The sequence below is a fragment of the Dipodomys ordii genome, unplaced genomic scaffold (assembly GCF_000151885.1).
Source record: "Dipodomys ordii isolate 6190 unplaced genomic scaffold, Dord_2.0 Scaffold42, whole genome shotgun sequence".
Lineage (NCBI taxonomy): Eukaryota > Metazoa > Chordata > Mammalia > Rodentia > Heteromyidae > Dipodomys > Dipodomys ordii.
Window position 1 is genome coordinate 2,134,045 of NW_012267258.1, and position 24,723 is coordinate 2,158,767.

Below are 24,723 nucleotides of genomic sequence, written 5' to 3' on the forward strand. Positions count from 1 at the left end.
CTCTTCAGCTCAAGGCGAGCGCTCTACCACTTGAGCCACAGCACCACTTCTGGTTTTCTGGTGGTTTATTGGAGATAGGAGTCTCACGGTCTTTCCTGCCCGGGCTGGCTTTGAACCTCGATCCTCAGATCTCAGCCTCCTGAGTAGCTAGGATTACAGGTGTGAGCCACCAGCGCCCGGCAACTCCAGCTCTTTTTACCACTGGTTATGTGACACAAGGCCTTGCTTACTTGCCCAGTATGTTCCTATATGGCAGTTTGCCTGTTTTAGGCTTCCCATCATGGCTGGGATGAAGGTGAGTACCATAACACTCAACTTCTTTCCACTGTGATGGAGTCTTACAAACCTTTCTGTCTTGGCTGACTAGAACCACCATCCTTCTGATCTTAACTTCCCACACGCTGGGATGACAGACTCCTGTTACCACGCCCAGATACTGGTTGGGAAAGAATCTGTGTGTATCCAGCCTCAACCCATGATCCTATCTCAGCTTCCCAAGGAGCTAGGATTACAGACTTGAAATATCAGCACCCCACTAAAAATTGATTTCTTTAAATCAGAAAATTTGGGCTAGATATGGTGGTGCTAGAAAAGTGACACAAGGTCTACTAGTATGTAGAAACTCATTCTGGGATTACAAATGTGTGGCACCACACTGGCTGAGAATGCCAGTTTTGTTCCGCTTATTGATAAGGAAGATTTGAATATGTCTTAAAGGGGAAGAAGGTGGTGACTAAATTAAGGATAAAAGGAGGCAAAATGAATATAAAAAAATGAAATTTGAAATCTAGGTAGGATTAATCTTGGAAATGAAATAAACTTTTGAAAAATATAGTTTAGATGTACGAGGGGGATTGTGACATTTCCATACATGTATGCAATGTATCTCAATCAAATTCATCCTCTCAATCTCTTTACAACACTACTCCCTCTTCTTCAAATAATTTCAACAGATTAATTCTCTAATTGGATATGAAAAAGTTTGAGCCAGGCGCCAATGGCTCACACCTGTAATCCTAGCTACTTAGGAGGCTGAGAACTGCGGATCACGGTTGGAAGACTACCAGAGGGCTGTGGCTCAAAGTGGTAGAGAGCTAGCCTTGAGCAAAAAGAGCTCAGGGACAGTGCCCAGTTCAAGCCCCACGACCGGCTAGAAAAAGAGGGAGAGAGAGGGTGGCAGAGGGGGAGAGAAGAGAAAAAAAGAAAGGGAAGAAGGGAGGGAGAGAGAGGGAGAGAGAACGCGTTTTTGATTAGCAGAACGTTCCCATTTGTTTCTGCGCAAATGGGGATTAGGCTGCAAGTTTCAGAAAAAATATAAGGAAAACCATGGTGGGGGGGGCGGTGAAGGAGGCCGATGGCAGAGTTAGAGGCTTGACTCAGGTGGCAGAGCTCTTGCCAATGAGCTTATAGCGTCAGATGCCAAATTCGAATTCTGGTCACACTCACACACAAGGCCACGGTGATATAATTTGCAAGTCTGTGGGAGGAACTCAGGCACAAGTTCCTCCTCTCCAATGGCTCATTTCAACCTTAGAGATTCACTCATTGATCCATCGCTCACATCGCACGTTATCCTATGAAAGCCTCAGGTTAAAAACAAACAAACCTCTTCTGCCTAAAAGAGCTCGTGGTATTAAGCTACGAGTTACAGTGATCGCGGTGAGCTACGTCGCTGCAAGGCAGAAGCCCGCGCGCGAGCAGCAGAGGGTCTGCGGGGGTTCAGAGACGGCTGCGTGCTCCGACAGCCCTCAGAGGAGTGAGCGGGGCTGCTTTTCGGAAAGGGCGAGACGGATTCACACCCGAGGGAGGGGGCAGCGAGGTCACTAAGCGCAGCGAATAGTAACGGGAGGAAGGGCCGTGTGGGGACCAGCCTCGAGCCGGGCAGGGGCCTGGGCGTGCCAGCAAAGCGGACCCCATCACTGCCCGGAGGTCGGGCTCAAGTGGAGCAGCGGGCGCCGGAGCGCGCGACCTCAAGGACAGCAAGGCCACGGACGAGGTGGGTGGGGCGGCGCACACGGGCCGACGTAGGGCGGCACGCGCCCCGCGGCCCCTGCTCCGCCGAAGCCAACAGCGTACCTGGATGCTGCAGCTCCCTGGCGCGTACTGGAGGCCTGCAGAGGCTGCTCCCGGCTGCTAGCGTTCCTACAACTTCCTAGTGCAGCTGAGGCCACCCACGACACCGAGACCGGCCACTAGCGGTTCCGGAACAACCAGTCCGCCTCAGCTACGAGAGCAGAAAGCCGCCCACTTTCCCGCCCACCCACCTGGAGCGACCTCTAAGATTCGTGCTTGCAGAGAACGAGCGAGCGAGCCTGCGCGTGTCTGCACCGAAACCCAGCCTAGCCCCGCCCACTAGAGGCGGGAAATCGCGTAGGCGACTACCCGGGTTGGTGGCTGGCTTTGAACTTCCGGCTTCCGGGTTTGTTATGCATACTATACTTTCTCGGAAGTACTTTCCTCTCCCGTTGGATTCTGGGGGTTGTAGTCCTGCTTCATCGAGTGAGCGTCTTTGTTAACCCAAATTTTGAGCACTGGAACTTGTTTAAAAAAATTGTTATCCTCGCCGGGCGCCGGTGGCTCAGGCTTGTGAGATCTGAGGATCATGGTTCAAAGCCAGCCCGGGCAGGAAAGTCTGTGAGACGTCTCCAATAAGCCGCCAGAAAACCGGAAGTGGCGCTGTGGCTCAAGTGCTAGAGCACTCGCCTCGAGCTGAAGAGCTGAGGGAGGGACAGCGCCCAGGCCCAGAGTTCAAGCCCCGTGACTGACAAAAAATTATCCTCAAGTAGTTGTATAAAGGGGATCTTAATTCAACAAATCAGTTTATAAATACAATCTATTTTGATCGATGTCACCCCTTCCAGGTTCGGAACCGGAACTTTTAAGAGCTCGGCCAGAGTTAACCAATCCACAGCCTGTGTAGCGGTGACGTCTTTAGTAGCTAGGTAGATTCTCCTAGCCTTCCGGCAGTGGATCCCGCACCCCTTATAGCCCGAACCCACCCTGCGAGGCCATGTCCACGGAGTGCACCCGAGGGATCACTAAGGTTTCTGACTTATTCGTGACTTCCAGTTTGCAGGTGGCAGGATAAAGTCTCCAAGTGCTGAAGATTGGGTGACAGCCTGTGGGAAGGAAGGCGTAGGTGGCACCGGTGGGAGTTGTTAAGAAACAACCTTGAGGTTGTTAGCCTTGAGGCTATCAGAATGAAGAGCAGAAGATGACCTCAGCAGTCCAGATCAACTTTAATGGAAGAGGGACGCCGTGGTGACCTCAGGAGACAGGAGACTCGGGGCGAAGTGGGGACAGTGGTGAAGGGACTTAAGTAGGGTTCTCGGTGAAGGTGGCTAGAAGGTACAAAAGTGTCAGGAGGGGCTTTGCAAGTTTGTGGTTTTGGCCTGAAGTAATTTACACAGGCCTGGTTCCCGGAGCCTGTTGTGCAAACCCAGTGAGGAGGTCCGGGTTCAGTCAGGGGTAGCCTGCTTTGGGAAATTCAGGTTGTGATCTGGGGGGAGGATGGGAGTGAACTTTCACGTTTTTGGGGATTGCATATTCCCATCAGGGGTAGCAGGCGAGAGGACTGAGTGGGTCCCGCTGCTGGAAACCTTGGCTGTGATTATCCGGGAGGAACTGATCCGTTGATCTTAGGTTAAGAGTGAAAACATACACACTGTGGTGATACATGACAGTGCAGACATGTACTGAACTCCCTCCAAATCTTTCAATATCTGCAAAGAAGCACTTTATTGGGTGATAACTGGCCCTACACAAGGCCTCAGATTCATAGTTTTCTGTGGATGGAGCAGAAGTGAACAAAGGTGCTAGAAGCTTGTCTCTGCATACTCCATCCATCCCATCGTCCTGGAGAGCTGTCCAAACAGGCCACTGAGGTGACAGTACCCCTCCCTCTTTGCCTTATCAGGCAGTTAACTCTCAAGGGCTAGGAGCTACAAGAAGCCTGACACTCTGGCTTGTTAGAGGAGTTGAGGGAGGGTTAACATAATGCTGTCCAGCGCCATGGTGTGCCAGATGCTGCCACATAGGAAAAGGAGACCCCTGCTGGATGCAGGAGCCTCTCAGCCCTCAGGGACTATTTATAGCTAGGAGCCCAGGCTGCTGACCTGTGACATTCCCCTGCCGCCACCCAATCCTGGAGCAAAGCCCATGCAAAACACACTCCTCTCCCTCCTCTTCTTTCCTCATCCTAGAGATAGGGAAGCTTCTATTTTCTTCCTCTTTGAGTTTCCAGCTCCTGAAGGGCTGATATGGTCAGCCTCTCATGTGGAGGTGCCTGTTCCATAAAGGAGAACTAGCCTTGGAATACCAGGACCTACCAACATGGGATCCTGCTCAGCCTTGGGGCCACTCTCTAGCCCCAGCCATGCTAATGTCAGATGCTGGTTTGCTCTTTTAGCTGTTCGGGAGCAGCTGAGAAAGATGTGCTAGGGCTGGGAGGAGGAGGGGATAGAGTTAGGGGATATCCTCGGGAGAGATTAAACAGCAGGAAGGGCCCAGCCACACCTCCCCCAACTAGGGAGGCAGGGCAAATGCAAAGGTCAAAAGGGAACCCAGTGATCTGAGCCTGCTATGAAAAGGTAGAGCTCTGTCAGCAGTTCCTGTCCCCATAGAGGATGCTGGCGGACGGCGGACGGCGGACGGGGTGAGGAAAAGCTTGGAAAGGTCACAAAGGGTGGGGAGGAGCTGGCAAAGGTCTGGGAGGCAGGAAGTCCCTAAGGAGAATGGCAAGCCCTAAGGCCAGAGATGCCAGTACGAAGCAATACTTGTGCCAGGGCAGCCTGGCAGGGAGGAGGAAAGAGGGTGACCAGAGGTTTCTGAGGACGTAATTGTTGCTAGGAGAAGCCAGAAGAGAGTTGTTTGAGATCTTTGTATTTTGTTAACAAACACTCAGATCATTGGTGCTGTGTGGGGCCTGGCACAGGTCAACCAAGGGGTCTCTGAGGCCATTTTCTGCTGAAAATGACCAAAGCTTTTCCTGGCAGCTTGTGCTTTACCCTTCCTGTAGCTAAGGTACTTCTGTAGCCACTTAGTTGGGCTTGGGGACAGATTCCTGGTTTCTGTAAGACAGTTATGAGCCACCCTGGCTCTGGTACCCTCCCTTCCTCCGACCCACCCACCCCCAGATAAGCAGGCAGCAATGAGGCTTAACTCTAGGCTTCACAGAGGACAGTAAGAGAGGTTCACATCTGGTAAGAGACAGGGAAGCTCCATCTCTAAATAAGCTACAGGCTTCCCCACAGTTAATTGCCCCAGGTGTGCAGCGGAGTCTCCCAGCCACGTGCCCAGCAGTATCCTTCAACAAAAAGACTGCTCATCAGGGAGTCCTGGAGATAGTCCTGGTGACCAGGTCACAAACTTCCTGCTCATCTCTGCTGGACAGAGGCGCTGCCTTCCTGGATCCTGGCTCCACTCACATGTGTTCTGGATGATTCTGCAGGCAGCGAATGAATTCACCCACTGGCTGGCCCTCATAGCACACCTTGTATACAGCCGTGAACAGAGGGAACCTAGAGTGGGAAGGGAACGGAAGCTTAGCTTCCAACCAATACTTTTAGCCCCATTTACCACCTCACTCTCCACTCCCCTTTCTTCCCACCTTGGAACTCAGGCAGACTCTGGCTTTCAATTTCCACCTGCTGGGAAGCTGAATTTGCCTAGCCTTGGATTTTAGGGTCAGGTTAAGTGCCCCTGCTGCTCCCTTTCATACTAAATTTGGGGGCATGATTGCCTAGCTCCAAGAGGTTTTTGTTTATATTTTTCCAATTGAACAATTTATTCATCTCTGAGCCTCAGTGTCATTGGCTGTTAAAATGGGTTCAATATAGCCAGGCCCAGCTCACACCTGTAATTCTAGCTACTCAGGAGGCTGAGTTCTGAGAATCCTGGTTCGAAGCTAGCCTGAGCAGGAAAAGTCCATGAGACTTCTATCCCCAATTACACACACACTCAAGGTAGCCAGAAGTAGAGCTCTGACTTAAATGGTAGAGTGCCAGCCTTGAGCAAAAGATGCTCAGGCAAAGTGCCCAGGGCCTGAATTCAAGCCACAGGACCAGCACCAAAACAAAACCAGAAAAAGATCCAATATGACAAAGTAGTAAAGATATGATTGTATAAGATACGATGATTATGCATTATGTAAAGCTGTCAATGAATAAGAGTTTCTTTCCTGACATCTTTGCCTAGCTGCTCCTTACACCCAGAACCATGAGCTGTTCTTCTGAACCTGTTCCATATTTTCTACTAGAGCACTGGTCTGTTACCCCATTGTCTGTGCTCCCTGGAAAGGAGTGCCTTGAAGTAGAGCCCATCTTCCTCAACATCCAGGTTAAGATTGGGGACAGAAGAATCGGGCTTGGTCTTAGAAGGATGAACAAAAAGGCAGGATAAGCCCGGTGCTGGTGGCTCACGCCTATAATCCTAGCTAGCCTGGAGGCTGAGATCTGAGGATCTTAGTTCAAAACCAGCCCAGGCAGGAAAAGTCCGGGAGGCTCTTATCTCCAATAAACCACTTGGAAAATTGGAAGTGGCGCAGTGGCTCAAGTGGTAAGAGTGCTAGCCTGGAGCTGAAGAGCTGAGGGACAGCACCCAGGCCCAGAGTTCAAACACCATGACCACCACCAACAACAAAAAGACAGGATAATCAATGAGCCAGGGATAATCCTGGCCCAGAGCTCTAACTTCCAGAGCAGGGGACAAAGAGAGAAGGACAGGAAGGGGAAGTTACAAAGAAGGTGTAAAAGACACTAGACTAAAATGAGCTGCGGGACAATGAGCTGGCTGGGGACAGTGGGCACTCCAGACTCTCCATGCTGTAAGCAAAAGGTCAAACACAGTTCCTTCTGCCTATCTTGCAACTTTACAGGACTCAGGAAAATGGTGAGTGGGATAGCGCTGGGCGGTTGCACAGACTCACTTGTCTACCAGGCCCTTGTGCTGGAGGATACTGTGCAGCTCCCGGGCTGTCTGGGGCCCCTGCAGCTTCTGCCCATTCAGCATCTCTTTCTCCAGTTGCTCAATGGACTGTGAAGGAAACAGAACATGTGGGTGGAAATGAGTGGCAGGGGCCCATCTGAACTGGGAAGCTGGAGCTCAGGAGACAGAAAGGGATGGAAATATTGGTAACAATGACCTCCAGTGCTAAGAATTGACTCCTACATGTTAGGCAAGTGCTCTACTACTGAACTACACCGTTAGTCCCTATTTATAACACATTTTTTGTTTGCTTATGGTGTTGTTTGCTTGCTTTGTGCTGGTACCAGGGGTTGACTTGAACTCAGCCCCAGTAGGAGATAAGAGTCACACAATTTCCTGCCCAGGCTGGCTTCACTCTGCAATGCTTCGCTCTCAACCTCCTGAGTAGCTAGGATTACAGGCATGAGCAGATTATTTTGTTTTTGAGACAGAGTCTGACTATGTATTTTAGGTTAAACTCAAACTTGCAGTCCTCCTGCCTTAGCCTTCCAAGTGCTGGGATTGCAGGCTGGTTCACAGCTATCTTAATGTGTGCTCTCTACAGCCATCTCCTGTTGTAGACATGGCCTTATACTATCCCATGGCTGTGGGCCTTAGCAAGAGTGGGTGCCTCACCAAGCATGCTAAATTCATGCTACCTTGCCTGTAAAAGCACCTCACAGTGGAGCTACTCAAGATCTTCAAGGACAAATGTGTTGCTGGTGGCTCCTACCTGTAATCCTAGCTAGGAATGAGATCTGAGGATTGAGGTTCAAAGCCAACCTGGGGAGAAAAGTTCATCAGACTCTTATCTCTAATAAATCACCCAAAAGCCAAAAGTAGAGCTGGGGCTCACATGGTAGAGTAACAGCCTTGAGCAAAAAAGCTACAGGATAGCATTCGGGCCCTGAGTTCAAGCCCTGGTACTGACCTAAAAAGAAACAAAAAGGGTAAGGATACACAAGCCTGCCAAGAGGAAACAAAAAGGGTTAAGCAACATTAGTGCTAGCATGAACAAAGAAGCTGCCACAGAGAAGGACGGAGCCCCTCCCCTGGGCAAAATAAATATTTACTTTCCAAGAACAGAAAAAAAAAAAAAAACTCTTCCTAAGCACTTGTACCTGGATATCCTCAGGGCCTACTTTTGGTTCTCCCTACAGGACTCACCTTTCCAGTCCGAACAAAGGCCTCTGCCACCTTGCGGTTCCGCCCTCCATAGCAGGTAGTAATGAGGTCTGCAACACCACAGCTCTCCAGAAAGGTGGCAGAGGACACAGGACCACTGCAGAAGAGCTTAGAGAAGGCGATCATCTCCATGAGGCCCAACCGGATCACCGCTGCCTTGGTGTTGTCACCAAAACCCAGCCCGTCGCAGAAACCGGCTCCTACAGCCACTATATTCTGTGTAAGAGTAGAGACATGGGTGAGGGCGTTCCTCCTCCAGGGACCCCACTAAGAGGCCTCAGCACCCGCCTCATGCTCCTCACAGCAACCATGACACACCCATTAAGTGATATGGCGTACGGACTCCTAAATTATATCCACCACCTAGTTTTCCTATTTTGTGCATACTCTTTTTTTTATTGTGAAAATACCATACAGAGGGGTTACAATTACATGGGCAAGATAGTGAGTACATTTCTTATCAAGCATTGTAGCCTCCTCCTTTGTTTCCCCTTCCCATCCCATCCTCCCCCCCCATCCGCCCCCCCAATCAACCCTCCTCCCTCCCACCACCAAAGTTGTAAAGTTCATTTTCGACATAATGACTTGTACATCTCATTGTTGCAATGGGTCCACCTGTATCCCTATTTAAACGATTTGTTTTTTTCCCTTCCCCTCCACAAATTACATCAACATCAAATAGAGTGAAAGCAGGGGTTATACCGTGGGGGAGGGACATACAAAGCAGCAAAGAAATCTTTTTTTTCAAAGAAATAATCTTATAAATGTGTTAGAAACAATCGCATGAAAGAAAAAGACATTTGAATACATATTTTAGGGCTCATTTCCTAACATCAACTTATCTGACCTTTTCTGCTTCACTCAGACATATACTAGTTATTGCAAATAAGGGAAACCATGGGACCTGTGTTTCTTTGGGCCTGGCTTACTTCACAATATAATTTTTTCCAAGTCTTTCCATTTCCTAACAAATGGGGCAATGTCATTCTTTCTGATGGAGGCATAGAATTCCATTGTGTATATATACCACATTTTCTTGATCTATTCATCATCTACTGAGGGGCATCTGGGTTGGTTCCATATCTTAGCTAATGCATACTCTTCTTTAAGCTTCACCCTATACTCAATCATTGAGGACGTTTTTTTCTTCTCTATGCCAGTCCTGGGGCTTGAACTCAAGGCCTGTGCACTGTCTTTTTTTTTTTTTTTCTTTTGTCGGTCATGGGGCTTGAACTCTGGGCTTGGGCGCTGTCCCTGCGCTCTTCAGCTCAAGGCGAGCACTCTACTGCTTGAGCCACAGTGCCACTTCCGGTTTTCTAGTGGTTTATTGGAGATAAGAGTCTCACGGACTTTCCTGCCCACACTGGCTCTGAACCACGATCTTCAGATCTCAGCTTCCTGAGTAGCTAGGATTACAGTCATGAGGCACCCCATCGGCAGCCACCCCATCGGCGCCTGGCTTCCTGAGCTTTTTTTTTGGCGGGGGGGTCTCATCGTGGTGCCTGAACTCTGGGCCTGGGCGCTGTCCCTACAGCGCCACTTCCAGCTTTTTTCTTTATGCTTATGTGGTCCTGAGGAATGGAACCCAGGGCCTCAGGCATGCAAGGCAAGCGCTCTACCACTGAGCCACCTTCCCAGCCCTCCCTGAGCTTTTTTGTTCAAGGCTAATATTCTACCATTTGAGACACAGCCCCACCCACTTCCGGCTTTTGGTGGTTAACCGGAGTCTCACAGGCTTTCCTGCCCAGCCTGGCTTGGAACAGTCCTCAGATCTCAGCCTCTTGAGTAGCTAGGATTACAGATGTGAGCTACCAGTACCCAGCTTCTTGGGGACATTTTCTGAGAGCTACTCTTCTATACAGATTGTCTCCCCATCCATGATAAGCCCATGTCTTCATGTCTACAGCTTTCCAGCCATTGATCTTTCTGGAAGTTGTCATGATGTCTCATCTCTCGTTAGCCTGAGCATCTCCTCTTGACCAGTACTGAGCTCAAAGCCAGAGCTAGCATGTCCTACAAGGGACCCTAGCAGTAGAGGAAGCAGGGTCCACCACCTGATAGTAAGCAGTCAGCAGGCTTAAGTGGCCTGGGCTGGCCTCTGCAGTTCTTTCTCTGGGTGGGAGACTTGGTAAGGAAAGGGAACCACGGCTGAAGAGTGAGCCAGGCCCTCCTGTGAGACCTTCTGTACACCCTTATTTGTCTCTGTGCCCCCCTCTCACCTTTAAGGCCCCACAGATCTCCACTGTGTCCACCTCTTGCACCACCGTGATACGAAAATTGGGTGTCTGCATCAGCTCTTTCAAAAGCTGTCCTTGGGCTGGGTCCTTGCAGCCTAAAGTGGGGAAGAGGAGAAGCTTTGAGGGTGGACTCCCCCTCACTTTTCTTTTTCTTGCTTTTTCTTTTGAGACAGGGCCTTACTATGTTGCTCAGGTTTGTCCAGAATTTGTGAGCTTGAGCTATCCTCATCTCTCAGCCTATAGGGTAGCTGGGACTACAAGAGCCATGCCCTATACCCAGTGAGGGAGGATTTGACAGTTCTCACATTCAACCTAAACAGACTGTTCAGCCTCTTCCCTGGGGTTGTCCCAACCCTCCCTTGCTTCTGACACTTCCTTTCCCTGCCTTGTGGGGGGAGATGGCTGAATGGAACAGGGGGAGAGTTTGGGGGAGGGGAGGCAACAGCTGCATGGTGCATGGGGAGGGGGCTCTCACCAATGGTGGTCTCACAGAACTTCTCATCAGCCACCTCGCTGGCAATGTTGGCCCCCATCAGCACACTCATGGGGATACCAAGGCGCTCCCCAATCACTTCAGAGATGAGCTTCAGCCCATTGGGGCCCTCGTCTACCCCCTGGGTACAGGATGGAGCTCAGGCCAGCTGCTCTTTATGCCCAGCTGAGGGCTTCCCACCCAGAAATCCTTCCCCTTTCTTATCCACTGCTCAGTATTGTCCCTCCCCAGAGATCCTGCCCTATTCCAAGCCATCCTTAGCTTGCTGTGAGGATGGCAGACAATACTGACAAACCAGTTCATCATCAGTAATTTCTCCTTCCATGCACTCGCAACCAACCTACCTCTCCAAAGCAGCATATTCCCTCATGACCCTCAACAGCCCTCTGACACCCTAATCAACTCCCCTTGCAAACTTCCAAGCCAAACCAATTCTCATGCCTTCTAAAATCTCCTAAGACATCTGCCTCTAAAGCAGGCTCGTATATCCTCCCCTCAGCTCCCCCACCCTGTGCCCCTAGCATCACATGACTGATTGCTTTCCTTTGTGGTGCTAGAGATCAAACCCAGGGTCTGATGCATGCTAGGCTAGCACTTTACCACTGAGCCATATCCCCAGCCTCTGACAGCTTTCTCCATCCTCTCCAAAGTCAGTCCCTCTCTTTTCTCTAGAATGTTTTGCCTATCACTCCCATTTTCTGCCCTGTTTGCCAAACCATCCTGACTACTCCTCCCCCCCCCCAGTGGTTAGCTGTATCCCACCCCCATGCACATGAAGCTGTTCCTGGCACCTTAATTAGAGATATGCCAATGGTGTTGGCCTTTAGATGGCCCTTGAGCTGGTCACAGATCTTGCCGATGAACTGATGGGGCACCACAAAGATCAGGATGTCAGCATCAGCTGCAGCCTGGACCACATCTGGTACAGCCACCTGTAGGGTGATAGGTGTTCATTGGCTTGGCTGACCTCCCCTAGTTCCTAGGGAACCCCATTTGGGAGATTGAGAAGCCAAAGAATGAGGCTTGGTGAGTGGTAAGATGATTTGCCAGTCAGCCTGGGAGATAGAACTTGGAGGATCAAGACATCTTAGCTGGGCGCTGGTGGCTCATGCCTGTAATCCTAGCTACTCAGGAGGCTGAGATCTGAGGATTACAGTTCAAAGCCAGCCTGGGTAGGAAAGTCTGTGAGACTCTTGTCTCCACTTAACCACCAGAAAACCAGAAGTGGTGCTGTGGCTCAAGTGGTAGAGCGCTAACCTTGAGCTGAAGAGCTGAGGGACAGCACCCAGGCCCGGAGTTCAATCCCAAGGACCAGGAAAAAAAAAAAAAAAGACGTCTTACTCCCTGCTCCCAGTCATCATGCCCCCCCCCTCCGCACCGACCCCTGCCCCAGCTGTCCTGGATCTTTGACTCCTGGAATCTTCCTCTCTGTACTCTGCTGGCTGTGGGACAGCTTGGGAAGCCAAAGGTGGCCTGGGCTTGACAGGAGAAAGAGGCCAAAGAAGATTTCATCACCCTGGGTCAGACTTAGGGGTGCCACCTGGGAAGGGAGAGCCCCAGTTTTTCTCTTATCTATCCTGCTCTCTATTTCCAGGTGGAGAGAGAGCCACATGGATTTGACCAAAGACCAAAAGTCCAAGGAACAGCCTCCAAATCTGCTAATAACCCAGTGAATGAATAACAAGATTAGAGCCTGGAGCAGGTACTACCAGACCCCAAGTCTGGGAGCTTGCAGACCAGACTTGGGTTGCCATGGAGACAAACATAGGCCTCCCTCCTCCCTTCCCCACCTGGGAACCCACAGGGGAGGTACATTTAGGTCTTCGTTAGTCCCAGAAAGGGAGGCTCAGTGTGTGTGTGTGGGGGGGGGGGTGCTCTGTGCCAAGAGCAGCCCTCTCAAGATATTCCCCACTGGCACCTGGAGTGGTCCTTTGACTGCAGGTGACATCTCTAAGTGAGGTCTGAGCCCTGAGTCTCCTGTCCTCCCCTCCCTTGCTTTCCTCTGACCTTTTCTTTTTGGTCGGTCATGGGGCTTGAACTCTGGGCCTGGACACTGTCTCTGCGCTCTTCAGCTCAAGGCTAGTGCTCTCCCTCTTAAGCCACAGTGCCACTTCCAGTTTTTTAGTGGTTAATTGGAGATAAGTCTCTCGGACTTTTCTGTCTGGGCTGGCTTTGAACTGCGATCCTCAGATCTCAGCCTCCTGAATAGCTACGATTACAGGTGTGAGCCACTGGCGCCTGGCTTTCACCCTTTATTATTATTAATTTACTTTATTGTTATTATAGAGGTGATATCCAGAGGAATGACATGAGTCAGGTAATGAGCACATTTCCTTTTGTACAGTGTCTTCTGTTCCCTCATTCTCACGCAGTCCCTCTCTCCTGTCTCTAGCCACCTACAAGCTGTCTAGCTGACTTTCATCAGTGTCCAGCCTCTTACCCTTTCTTGCAGAGAGTTGGGGCTTACCACATTGGGGGGCAGCTTGTGTCCTGGTAGGTATTTAACGTTCTCATGCTGTGTATTGATGATCTCGGTCAGTTTTCTGCCCCCGACGTCTTCCTCAAACACCCACATGGTCACCCGTGGGTCGAAGCGTGCCTGCTGGGCTGCATTGCCACCCACGATCTTGGCAATAGCTGAACCCCTGTAAAGGGGAGCACAAGAAAGTGGAGGGGGGTGTGAGGGAGAGCATGGTGGCACGCAGGGGTTGAGCAGTGCTCTGTTGTAAGACACAGCCCAGCAGATTATTTTACTTCCCATCTTGCTTGTCACCCCTACTCCTATAACAAGCACGTCCCGCCTCCCCCTCCCGCCCCCAGTGATCTGGCAGTAGAAACTCAGTCTACCTCACATTTTGCTGCTGGAGAAGAGGGCCAGCTTTCAGATCGCACTCCCAAACCCAAGTGCTCTGTTTGCTTTCCTGTGGCAAACAGGTGCAGCTGCCCAGGCAAGCAGCCACCAGCCAGGAAGATCTGGGCACCAACTGTCCTGTGCCCGCGGCATAGGTACTAAAGACAGCAGTAAGGGCCCAGCAGGAACCTAAGGACATTTCACACCCACTCGGCCTCCCTGTTTACTCCATATCTGTCCCTCCAGAGCCCCCCTGCACTTGGGGGAAGCCGCCCTTACCCCCCATAGACCTTGACAGAGCTCCTTACCAGTTACCGGAGCCGACAATGCAGACTTTCTTGCCGGCCATAGTGCTGCTTCTCTCTGCTCAAGCGCTGGTGCCGGCTCTGAGCATTTAACTCCGACACACGTGGGTACTGCCAAGCCCCGCCTCCAGGGGTGGCCCGGTGGCCAGGAGGCTGGTGCCCAGTGAGTCCAGCAGAGCCAGAGAAAGGGGAGAAAAGTGGAGTAGGTGGGGGACAGGAATGGGTCAAAGGCCGGGTCAGCTTTTCTCCCTTGGGTTTGTAGCAGACCATGCTGGCTAGCTTGTTTGCTTGGCCTTAGCCCAGGTTTCCACCTTGCAATGGTTTCATTTTGGGGTCTGCCAAGAAATAGACCAGGTAAGGAATAAGTGACGGGTCCTTTCCCCACTTATATGTATGCAGAACTGGAATAAATTGTCTTTACCCTAGAAGCAAGTCATGTTTTCTTGTTTTTGGTCTGGTCATTGGCCTGAACTCTGGGCCTGAGCACTGTCCCTCAGCTCTGTCCCTCAAGGCTAGTGCTCTACCACTTGAGCCACAGCGCCAATTCCGGCTTTTTTTTTCTGCTTATGTGGTGCTGAGGAATCGAACCCAGGGCCTCATGCATGCAAGGCAAGCGCTCTACCACTGAGTCACCTTCCCAGCTCTCATGTTTTCTTTTCAATGGTAGAAATTCTCCATCCCTCACCCTCAGCACACACCCTTCCAAGACCCCCAATATTGCCATAGTTTGGTCTTCCAGCAGCTCCATGCAAGCTCTGCCACAGGCTATAGATGAGGGAAGTCTGTGGATATGGCTGCTTAAGGATAAGACCACACATGAAGTAAGAGGCTGCTTGAGCGGCCAGCCCAGGTCAGGATTGAGACCCCTGGAAGCACAAGATTATCTTGGTCACCCATAATGGTCAGCTCAAGGACTCATCAATGGCCCTCTTCACTTCGGACAGTCCTCACCTGGATGTCTTGTAGAGAGGGAAGATGGAAAGGTCATAGGTAGACAACTTTTGTTTTTTGTTTTTGGGTCTAGTCGTGGGGCCTGAACTCTGGGCCTGGATACTGTCCCTCAGCTCTTCAGCTCAAGGCTAGCGCTCTACCACTTGAGCCACAGTGCCACTTCCGGTAGACAACTTTGGACACCACATGACCCACAGTTCTGCTAGGCCTGGTGGACAGAAGAGGTAAAGTAGCCAGTGCATACACACTGCTCTTGAGAGGCACAGAGCTTCAATTTCTCACTAGGAACCCCTCCTCTCCCTGATAGAGGGAGAGATGTAGGACCTGAAATAGTAATTTCCAAAAGTCCGGAGTTGTGTCTCGGATACCATAATTGAGAGTAAGCGGGTGTATGACTTTGTAGGGAGAGATTTCAGGCTGTCCATACCCCACAGCCAACTGTTTGACTGAGAGAGGAGCTCTGGTTTCCAGGCTGCTCTGCAGTGAAGCAGAGACATATCACTCTCCAGCTTGCCTGCACCCTGGCCTAGAAGGCAGACAACACTGTGTATTCACGTGCTGACCTCCTGGCTTGACGCACTGCTGAGAGTGTTGCCATATCCTCTAGGGCTGCAAGTAGCCTGAAACCCTAATCAGTACTGGGCTAGAGGTGAGGCTGCATGCAACCAGAGGGTAAGAATAAGTGGGCAGGAGGTTACGACTGGAGGGATGGTTTGTCTAAGTTCCAGGGAAAGAACAGGAGAAGCCCACCATACTTTTCCATGGTGAGGGAAACAAAACTAGGAAATCAGCAGTTGGTTTTATTGCTTAAAAGCTAAGCCTACTCCACAGCTAGCTGCCCCCCAACTGCTCACTTTCTTATTACACTGGCACCAAGATGAAGGCACCAGTGCTAGGCTGCCAGCTGGGAACTGATTATGGGGGATGGAAAAGAAAGGATGTTCCTGTCCCTGGCACGTATGACAGGAATCCCAAAGAATGGACATTTCTCCATGAAGTGATCCCTTGTTTTTGACTAACTGCTCCTTTTTTTTTGGTCAGTTGTGGGACTTGAACTCTGGGCCTGGGCGCTTGTCCCTGAGCTCTTCAGCTCAAGGATAGCACTCTACCACTTGAGCCACAGTACCACTTCAGGTTTTCTGAGTGGTTTATTGGAGATAAGGGTCTCACTGAACCTTGATCCTCATATCTCAGCCTCTTGAGTAGCTAGGATTACAGGCGTGAGCCACCTGCGCTTGGCCTTCTTTTTGTTCCTCCAATCCTGTTAGTGTGGAGCTGAAGACTACACATTATATAAAAAGCAGGGTGTTTCTCTTCTTGGTACCACTTGAGCCCTTTCCCCAAAATCAAGCTGCAGACTGCCTGAAAAAATTATTCATCAGTATGAATAGTACATGTAACTAACCCAGGTGAAAAACAGATGACAATTTGGTGTCCTTGAAATGAATATTTTCCCTAACATACCATGTATACAGTGCTTTCCCTAACTCAAGCTTGAGAAACACCCAAATTCTGGGTAGGCAGGAGTGGCAGGCAATGCTGGAGAGGTCCATCCATGCAGGAAAAGGGTTAACTTTTAACAAGGACTTTGGAATGTGGTTGTACTTCATTCTGCTCTATACCCTCACTGGAGGACACAAAGTAGTGAGCCACCAGGTGGCAACAGGCAGAAATGCAGCAGAATTTCATGCTTTTGGTAATAACCACTCTTAATCAGACTTCCAACCTGCTAAAGGAAGTCCTTTTGTTGTTATCAAGGTTTGAACTCAGGGCCTTGCACTTGCTCTGCTGGGGCTTTATTATTTGATCCATGTCTCCCAGTTTTATACTGTTATTCTAGAGATGGAGTCTCAAGGACTTTTCTGCCTTAATTGGCACTGAATTTCAATCCTCTAGATCTCAGCCTGAGTAGCTAGGTTATAGGTGTGAGCACTCGGTACCCAGAAGGGTCTTTATGAATGTATGAGAATAACACAGTCCTCCCACATCAGCCTTAAGAGCTAACCAAGAGTGGTCAAGCACTCAAGAGGCAGAGGTGATGAGCTGGGAAGGTGGCTCAGTAGTAGAGCGCTTGCCTTGCATGCATGAGGCCCTGGGTTCGATTCCTCAGCACCACATAAGCAAAAAGAAAAGGCCGGAAGTGGTACTGTGGCTCAAGTGATAGAGCGCTAGCCTTGAGCTGAAGAGCTGAGGGACAGTGCTCAGGCCCAGAGTTCAGGTCCCACGACCAGACCGCCCCCCCACCCCCAAAAAAAGAGGCAGAGGTGAAAGAATCTCCAGTTCAAGGCTAGCCTAAGTCAATAGCAAGTGAACTACCTAGCAAGCTTTAAAAAACAAAACAAACAACAACAACAACAAAAAAGCCGGGTGCCAGTGGCTCAAGCCTGTAATCCTAGCTACTCAGGAGGCTGGGATCTGAGAATCGTGGTTCAAAGCCAGCCCGGGCAGGAAAGGCCGTGAAACTCTTATCTCCAATAAACCACCAGAAAACCGGAAGTGGCACTGTGGCTCAACTGGTAGAGTGCTAGCCTTGAGCTGAAGAGTTGAAGGATAGCGCTCAGGCTGAGTTCAAACCCCACGACCGACCAAAAAAAAAACAAAACCCCAAAACAACAACAAAAAACCCCACTGAAATGTGACATCTTATTCAGAATTTGAGTGGAATCTCAGAGCATAAAATCCCTTGAAACACCAATGCCAGCTATTACTGCGGCTTTGGTCCCAGTTGGACAGGCACCTCAGAGAGAAGTGGTGCCCTAGAGAACAATCTGGTTCATCAAGCCCAAGGGACCACAGAGGCACAAGGACAGCTCACTCTAGCCAGCATGAAGACAGCAGTGCCACTGACTTGTCCACACCCCATGGATGGGAGCTGAGAACCTAAGACCCAGGGGAGAGGCCCAACAATCCCAAGCAGCACCAACTGTTTGGGCCCTGAGCTTTTCAACCACTGAAATGAGACCAGAGTCCTGAGAGGAGAAAGCTCACTTCCTGAGAGTCCCCAGTACCGGGTCTCATGGCTGGCATATAGCAAGTGCTCAGTGAATCCTGGTCAAATGAACTGTCACTGTGAGCAGAGCTGACAGTGCTGAAGGAGCTCGGGAGGAGGCCTCCCACAGGAGGCAGGGGACTCACCCTTCAGAAGATCCTTTTATTAAAACTGGGTGACATCGATAAGGGGATAGTACAAAAAAAATTTTGGTCCATGAGAAAAAAACATAATAATTCAGTTAATAAAAACAGTTATCATCAACAGGGACACTGTAGGAGTGCTGAGCTTCCTCCTCATGGTTCCAGCTAGGAGCCAGGCCGGGCTCGGCTGTCCCGGGGCTGTCCAGTGTCACTGTGGGGGAGAACCTTTTGAGGGAGGAGTGGGTATATGGCAGGAGGGGGAAGTGTGCAGTGTAGACCACGCAGGGATGAAGGGGCGGGGGGTGTGCTCGCAGGAGCCTGAGGAGGGGTGGGGAAGCAGGGGCTTTGTCAGTTCTGGTTCAGAGCCCATGCTGAACGGAATCCCCCTCTGTGCCCAGCTGTCTCCCACCCTGCTATGTTGTCTGCGAGCCTGGGATATGCTAACTGGGGGGACGCAGTGATACAACCTGGAAGATTCTGAGGCTCTCCTGGAAAGATGCAAAGCCATCTTTGTTCCAAGAGGCCAGGATCACAAGGTCTTGCTACCTGAGGGGCCTGAAGCTTTGAGGGCAGGGACGGGGAGTCACAAACCTGTGAGGCAGGGAAGGGGAGAGTCACAAACCCATCTCAGCTATTCTCTAGCCCTAGGCGTTTTCACTCCTCAATGCCCTAGAAGTCACCAGAGGGTATCAACAGGGCAGACAGGGGACAGGAAGACAAGGATGGCCAAGGGCTTTACCCGTTTGATTCTAGGCCTGTGTCTCCATTAGGGAGTGGGCAGGGTGGAGTGAATGGAGTCACTCCTCACAGCAACAGCAGGAAGAACAGCGTCTGCTGGCAATGACAGTTGCCCAGGGAAGAGTCCTGGGGCTTGGACAGGGAAAGGCAAGATCCCCACCCAAACGCTGTGGGTTAGGGGAGATGTGAGGACATTCTACAAAGGGTAGCTACAGAGGTGTGGAGGAGGGAGCAACAGTTCAGAACAAACTCCAATACTGACATGGACTCCTGCTAAAAGGAGCCGAAAGCACTGACAGCAGGCCAGCCCAGAGGGGGCTGACCTGGGGCTCAGAGGCGCCCAAGAGCCAGGGATCCCTTAGTGCTAGAGAGCAATACATAAAGGGAGAGTTTGCTCCAAACCTGTGCAGGGAAGGAAGGAAACTCAATTGTCATCAGGAGGGCCAAGATCAACTAGCTTATAGAGCACCCCCAGGCCTGAGTCTCAGAGGAAGAGCTACAGCTCCCAACTCCTGGGTCTCTGAAGGGCAGGATCCATGCAGCTGGTCTTCTTGAAGACCATCTGGCCTTAGTCCCATTCCAGAGCACTGATTACCACTATGGGGTCTCTATCACTATCTAGAGGTCCTATGTAGACCAGGGAGGGTAGAGGCACATGGAAACTTCGTGGGGCAAATGGGAGCTGGGGGGATGGGAAGGGATGGGGTGGGAGAAGAGGATAATAGGTGTCTTGTGAGACAGAAGTGTGAGACCCTCTTCATTCTGGTGTTTCCTTGAACCAACAGCATCCCCGGGAAGGCCCCGAGCAAAACCAAGGTAGGTGCTATGAGGCACGCAGCACAGGGCCTAAATAACTGGTGCAGCCAAATCAGGGCTGAAGAAGCCCTAGGTATTCCGGATTCCCAAGGCTTGCTCTAATTCTTGTCGTCTCTGCTGCACCTGAGGAGAAAATAGATGAGAAGAACAGAAGTTGGCATCCAATACCACTGGACCACCGTCAGGCGTACTGACCCCTTCGCCTTCTGTCAATATCCCCAGGGCGTCCCAGCACTGTACCTACCTTGGAGTAGAAGTATCGGCACACAGCCTCCTGCGCCCAAGGTTGGAAGTAGAACTCAGCACGGCGCTCCTCCTCTGGGTTACCCACCACATCAGTCATGGTCTAAGGGGAGTGGGGGGGGGCAGGGCGGAGAACACACTTGTTTCTTGCCTTCAGACCTGCTAGTGGCGGAATTGTATATCCCCCCACAAAAGATGCTGAAATCCTAATCCCCCAGTACCTGTAATGTGACCTTATTTGGAAATAAGAGTCTCTGCAGATGATCAACTTAAGATGAGGTCATTGGGGTAGGCCCTAATCCAATATGACAGGTATCCTTATAGAGAGGGGAAATTTGGACACAGAGACAGACACATACAGAAGCAACACGATGTGAAGACACATGGAGAATGCCAGTATAAGCCAAGGAATGTCTGAGGCTACCAGCAGAGTAGCATGGAACTGATTCTCCCTCAAAGCTCTCAAAGTGCCTCCTGGCACCTTGACTTTGGACTTCTAGCCTCTACAACTATGAAACAGTTATTTCTGTTGTTTAAGCCACCCAGTGTTAGTTTGCTATAACAAACTAATACCACACTCAAAGCCACCCCTAGCTAGCTGGCCCTAAGTCATTACCTATTCAAGGTCCTCTCTCCTAGGAACTGAGGCCACATTTCAGGTCTCTGCTTTTGCCTGAACTTATAGGATTCTTCTTTCTGGGAAATATCTTCAAATCCCAAACTTTCCATAAAGCCTTCCCCCATGATTTTACCCTCACTGATCTCCCTTCTCCTCCTCTGAATTATCTTGTTTGTTCCAGTCAGTTCTGATAAGATCTTACATACTTTACTACTTGTTTCCAAACAGAATGCATTTTGCTTTGAGAGCAGAGATCAGGTCTTCCTCTTTGTATTCTAAGACAACATGGAGCACAGTGACAGCCCTGGACAAATACTAACTCCATGCTTGATGGTTCTGTCTCTATTTCCATACTTAACTGTAATGGACCCTGACATGTGCTGCTAAAAATAAAAAATAAAAAAAAGTCCAGTCCTTTGCCCCCCACTTCCCCTAGCTCTTTGACCAGGTAGTTCTTTACCTTGAGGTCCCGGCACTGGGACTGAAGCCAGTCATTGATGAAACCTTGAGGGTCTCTGGCAAAACTCAGCATGAACTCCCGTTGGGTCTTCAGCTGGTTGATAGTTTCTATAGTCTCATGGATCTAAAAGAAACAAGGAATTGCATACCATTAAGAAGCTAAACATGAAGTTAAAAATGGCAGACAAGCCTGGTGCTGGTGGCTTATGCCTATAATCCTATCTACTCAAGAGGCTTAGATCTGAGGATCAGAATTTGAAGCCAGTCCAGGCATAAAGTCCATGAGACTGTTATCTTCAATTAACCTCCAAGAAATCTGGAAGTGGGGCTGTTGCTCAAGTGGCGGAGCATTAGCTTTGAGCATAAAAGTTCAGGGATAGCACTCAGATCCTGAGTTCAAGCCCCAGGACTGGCACCAAAAATAAAAAAGGTTGGCAGTACTGGGGACATACTCTATGTACTTTTTTTGGTTGTTGTTGTTGATCGCTGTCCTTCAGCTCTTCAGCTCAAGGCTAGCGCTCTACCACTTGAGCTACAGTGCCATTTCCAGTTTTCTGGGTGGTTTATTGGAGATACAGACTTTCACGGCCTTTCCAGCCCGGGCTGGCTTTGAACTGCGATCCTCAGATCTCAGCCTCCTGAGTAGCTAGGATTACAGGCTCGAGCCACTGGCGCCGGTGATTCTATGTACTTCTTATAACCTTGGCCTGGGATGCTGCTGCCTAGAGCTGGTCAGCTGTGCAGGGCTCCTGCTGCTCTGCCCTCAGCATTCTTTCAGCAGCTAAAGGGTATTCACTTCCGTCTCTGTCCACTCCACAAAAAAGTTGTCCTTTAATCTCTTCAATATCCACAAGTAAATATTTATTTATTATTTATGTCAGTTCTGGGGCTTGAACTCAGGGTCTAGGCACTGTCCCTGAGCTTCTTTTGCTCAAGGCTAGCACTCTACCACTTTAGCCACAGGACCACTTCTGGCCTTTACTGTTTATGTGGTATTAAGGAATTGAATGCAGGGCTTCGTGCATATCAGGCAAGTACTCTACCACAAAACCACCTTCCAAGCCCCACAAGTGAATATTTAATCCATAACTACTGATAGGGTTGCAAGTTCCCAATCTGTTGTCCATTTTCTAAATTCCAACCAATCCAAATGGTATCTTAACATCTCAAAACACCTTAAACTCTACATCTCTGAAACTAAATTCAGTCCCTTTTCCCTAATGTTTTTTTTTTTTGGATGGTCATATGGCTGGAACTCGGGGTCTGGATGCTTTCTGTGGGCTTCTTTTGCTCAAGATTCTACCACTTGAGCCACAGCGCCACTTTTGGCTTTTTCTGTGATTCTGTAAGACTCTCATGGACTTTCCTGGCTAGCTGGCTTCAAACCACATCCTCAGATCTCAGCCTCCTGAGTAGCTAGGATTACAGGCTTAAGCCACTGACTGACATCCAGCCCTAATGCTGTTTCTTCTTTCTTTTCCTCCTCTTTCCAATCTTAGGTGGCTAATAGCCACTCATCATCATGCCTCTTTTTCCCTCAACCCCATTTAAATGGTAAAGAAATTCTTTTCTACTTTCATAGCTCTCAAATCTATTCATTTTTACCCTCTCTGTCTATGTCTTAAGTTTAGGTCCGCAACATATCTCACATGGATTACTATGCAAAGCCTCCTAATTGGGCTTCTTGCCTCTAAAATAGTCCCACTTACAACTCACTGTTCACCTTCCCACTAACCATTATTCTCAATACAAGCAGCATCAGTGCCTCCACTAGTGAAGATCTCTATATCTGATAGATATAGAGATATAGCCCTAATTTAATCCGCAGGATGAAGTGGGAACCAGTTCTGGCATCAAAACTGGATGATTAGGAAGTGGCTGAAAGTGGTAGAGTGCTAGCCTTGAGTAAAAGAGCTCAAGGACAGTACCCAGGCCCTGAATTCAAGCCCCATAACTCACCAAAATACATAAATGGGCAAAAACAAAACAAAACCTGTATAATTAGGTTCCTTAGAGATCTCCCTTCCCCAAAACATTGCATCCCTGGCAACCTTGAGCTGTAGCTAGCACACCAATGGGCTTGTACTTCTCAAACACACCAGGCTGTCTCAGGACTTTAACATACTCTGTTCCATCTTTCTGTAATGTCCTTTGTCTCCATATTCATAACAATAGTTACTTTCTCCCCTTTATTAGCTCTCATTTTGTTGGTCCTGATTTAGTTATCTATTCTCCCTGTCCTTCTTTGTGTTTGCAGAACACTTCTGGCTTTGTCTAAAGGAACTGTGCCTGACAATGTTAAGGGTAATGATGATGGTAGTGATAACAGTAGCAGGAGTAATTAAGTAGTGGCTGTTAGGTGTCAGACACAGTCTGGTGTCCTTAATGTTTTGTATCATTCTCAGACCAGCCTTATAAATGTAGATATTATGTTTCTATTTTACAGATGAGAAGCTGAGATTCAATACTATTAAAATATATAGTCAAAATAAGAACTCACATGACTCTAGTTCCCATCAACTTCAAGTATACTTCCTGATATATAGAGTGACAATATACTTTGAATTAAGCCCAGAAATTAAAAGGTAAGCCCAGCTGTGATGGAGAGGTGGGGATTGATACTCAAACCCAGAGAACCTTACCTTGTTGTCTAGAGTAGCGATCTCCTGTTGACTGGCAGTAGACAGCAGAAAAGAATTCATCTGGGTCTTCAAAGTATCATCTACTTCCACATCAATATCATAACAAGCTGTCTTTTTCTGGTCATTTGGGTCAACACTGGGGAAGAGAGCAAAGGAATCAGATGATAAGCTTGGCCTAAATCTAATCACCAAGTCAAAAGATGGCCCATCGAGGTGCTAGAGGCTCACATTTGTAATCCTAGCTTCGGATGGCTGAGATTTGAGGATCTCATTTCAAAGCCAGCCCAGGCAGGAAAGTCTGTGATTTTCTTATCTTCAATTAATGACCAAAAAAAAAAAAGCCAGAAGTGAAGCTATGGCTCAAAGTGCTATTTTTTTTTGGGGGGGTGGGGGAGTAGGGTCCGGTCGTGGGCCTGAACTCTGGGCCTGGGCGCTGTCCCTCAGCTCTTCAACTCAAGGCTAGTGCTCTACCACTTGAGCCACAGCACTACTTCTGGCTTTTTTTTTTCTTCTGCTTATGTGCTGAGGAATTGAACCCAGGGCCTCATGCATGCAAGGCATGTTCTCTACCACTGAGCCACGTTCCCATCCCCTCAAGGTGCTAGTCTGATGCAAAAGAAGCTCAGGCTACAGAGCTATAATAACAAAGACAGCATGGTACTGGCACAAAAACAAACCCGAAGACCAATGGAACAGAATAGAAGATCCAGAAATAAATCCACAGGCCTACAGCCAGCTGATATTTGACAAAGGAGCCAAAGACAAACAATGGAAGAAACACAGCCTCTTCAACCACTGATGCTGGGAAAACTGGGCGGCCAAATGCAGAAAACTAAAAGTGGACCCCAGCCTATCACCATGCACCAACATCAACTCAAAATGGATTAAAGACATTAACATTAAACCTGAATCTCTGAAACTACTGCAGGACAGAGTAGGAGAGACACTTGAACTAATATAGGCACAGGAAGGAACTTCCTGAACAGAGTCCCAGGGTCACAACAAGTTGGAGAGAGACTTGACAAATGGGACTACCTTAAAATAAAAAGCTTCTGCACAGCTAAATCTATCGCAACTAAGCTAGAAAGA

The 24,723-nt window shown here is 49.4% G+C and overlaps 3 protein-coding genes across 5 annotated transcripts in view; all 3 read right to left on the bottom strand.

Annotated features, from left to right (window-relative positions):
• Positions 1-2,342, bottom strand: part of LOC105987520 (cytochrome c oxidase assembly protein COX14) — a 6,923-nt gene extending 4,581 nt beyond the window's left edge. The window contains exon 1 of one of the 2 annotated variants that reach the window (XM_013018792.1): positions 2,265-2,342. The gene's annotated coding sequence lies outside the window, so the exon portion shown is untranslated. The other variant, XM_013018791.1, reaches the window with a different exon arrangement.
• Positions 2,343-3,222: 880 nt separating this feature from the next.
• Gpd1 (glycerol-3-phosphate dehydrogenase 1 (soluble)) lies at positions 3,223-14,122 on the bottom strand. Its single transcript, XM_013018816.1, has 8 exons — positions 14,038-14,122; positions 13,346-13,523; positions 11,670-11,810; positions 10,861-10,999; positions 10,368-10,480; positions 8,131-8,364; positions 6,926-7,032; positions 3,223-5,519 (listed from the first exon to the last, which is right to left on the bottom strand). The coding sequence occupies exons 1-8, from the start codon at positions 14,076-14,078 to the stop codon at positions 5,423-5,425; spliced, it is 1,050 nt and encodes a 349-aa protein (XP_012874270.1). The 5' UTR covers positions 14,079-14,122; the 3' UTR covers positions 3,223-5,422.
• A 4,000-nt stretch (positions 14,123-18,122) lies between these two features.
• Smarcd1 (SWI/SNF related, matrix associated, actin dependent regulator of chromatin, subfamily d, member 1) overlaps positions 18,123-24,723 on the bottom strand; it is an 18,753-nt gene continuing 12,152 nt past the window's right edge. The window contains exons 10-13 of one of the 2 annotated variants that reach the window (XM_013018829.1): positions 23,635-23,770; positions 20,994-21,116; positions 19,916-20,017; positions 18,123-19,794 (exon numbers count right to left, since the gene is read on the bottom strand). In XM_013018829.1, coding sequence (XP_012874283.1) covers positions 19,741-19,794; positions 19,916-20,017; positions 20,994-21,116; positions 23,635-23,770 — 415 coding nt within the window. In that variant the 3' untranslated portion in view covers positions 18,123-19,740. Of the gene's footprint in view, positions 19,795-19,915; positions 20,210-20,993; positions 21,117-23,634; positions 23,771-24,723 lie in introns of those variants that run through there. The other variant, XM_013018830.1, reaches the window with a different exon arrangement.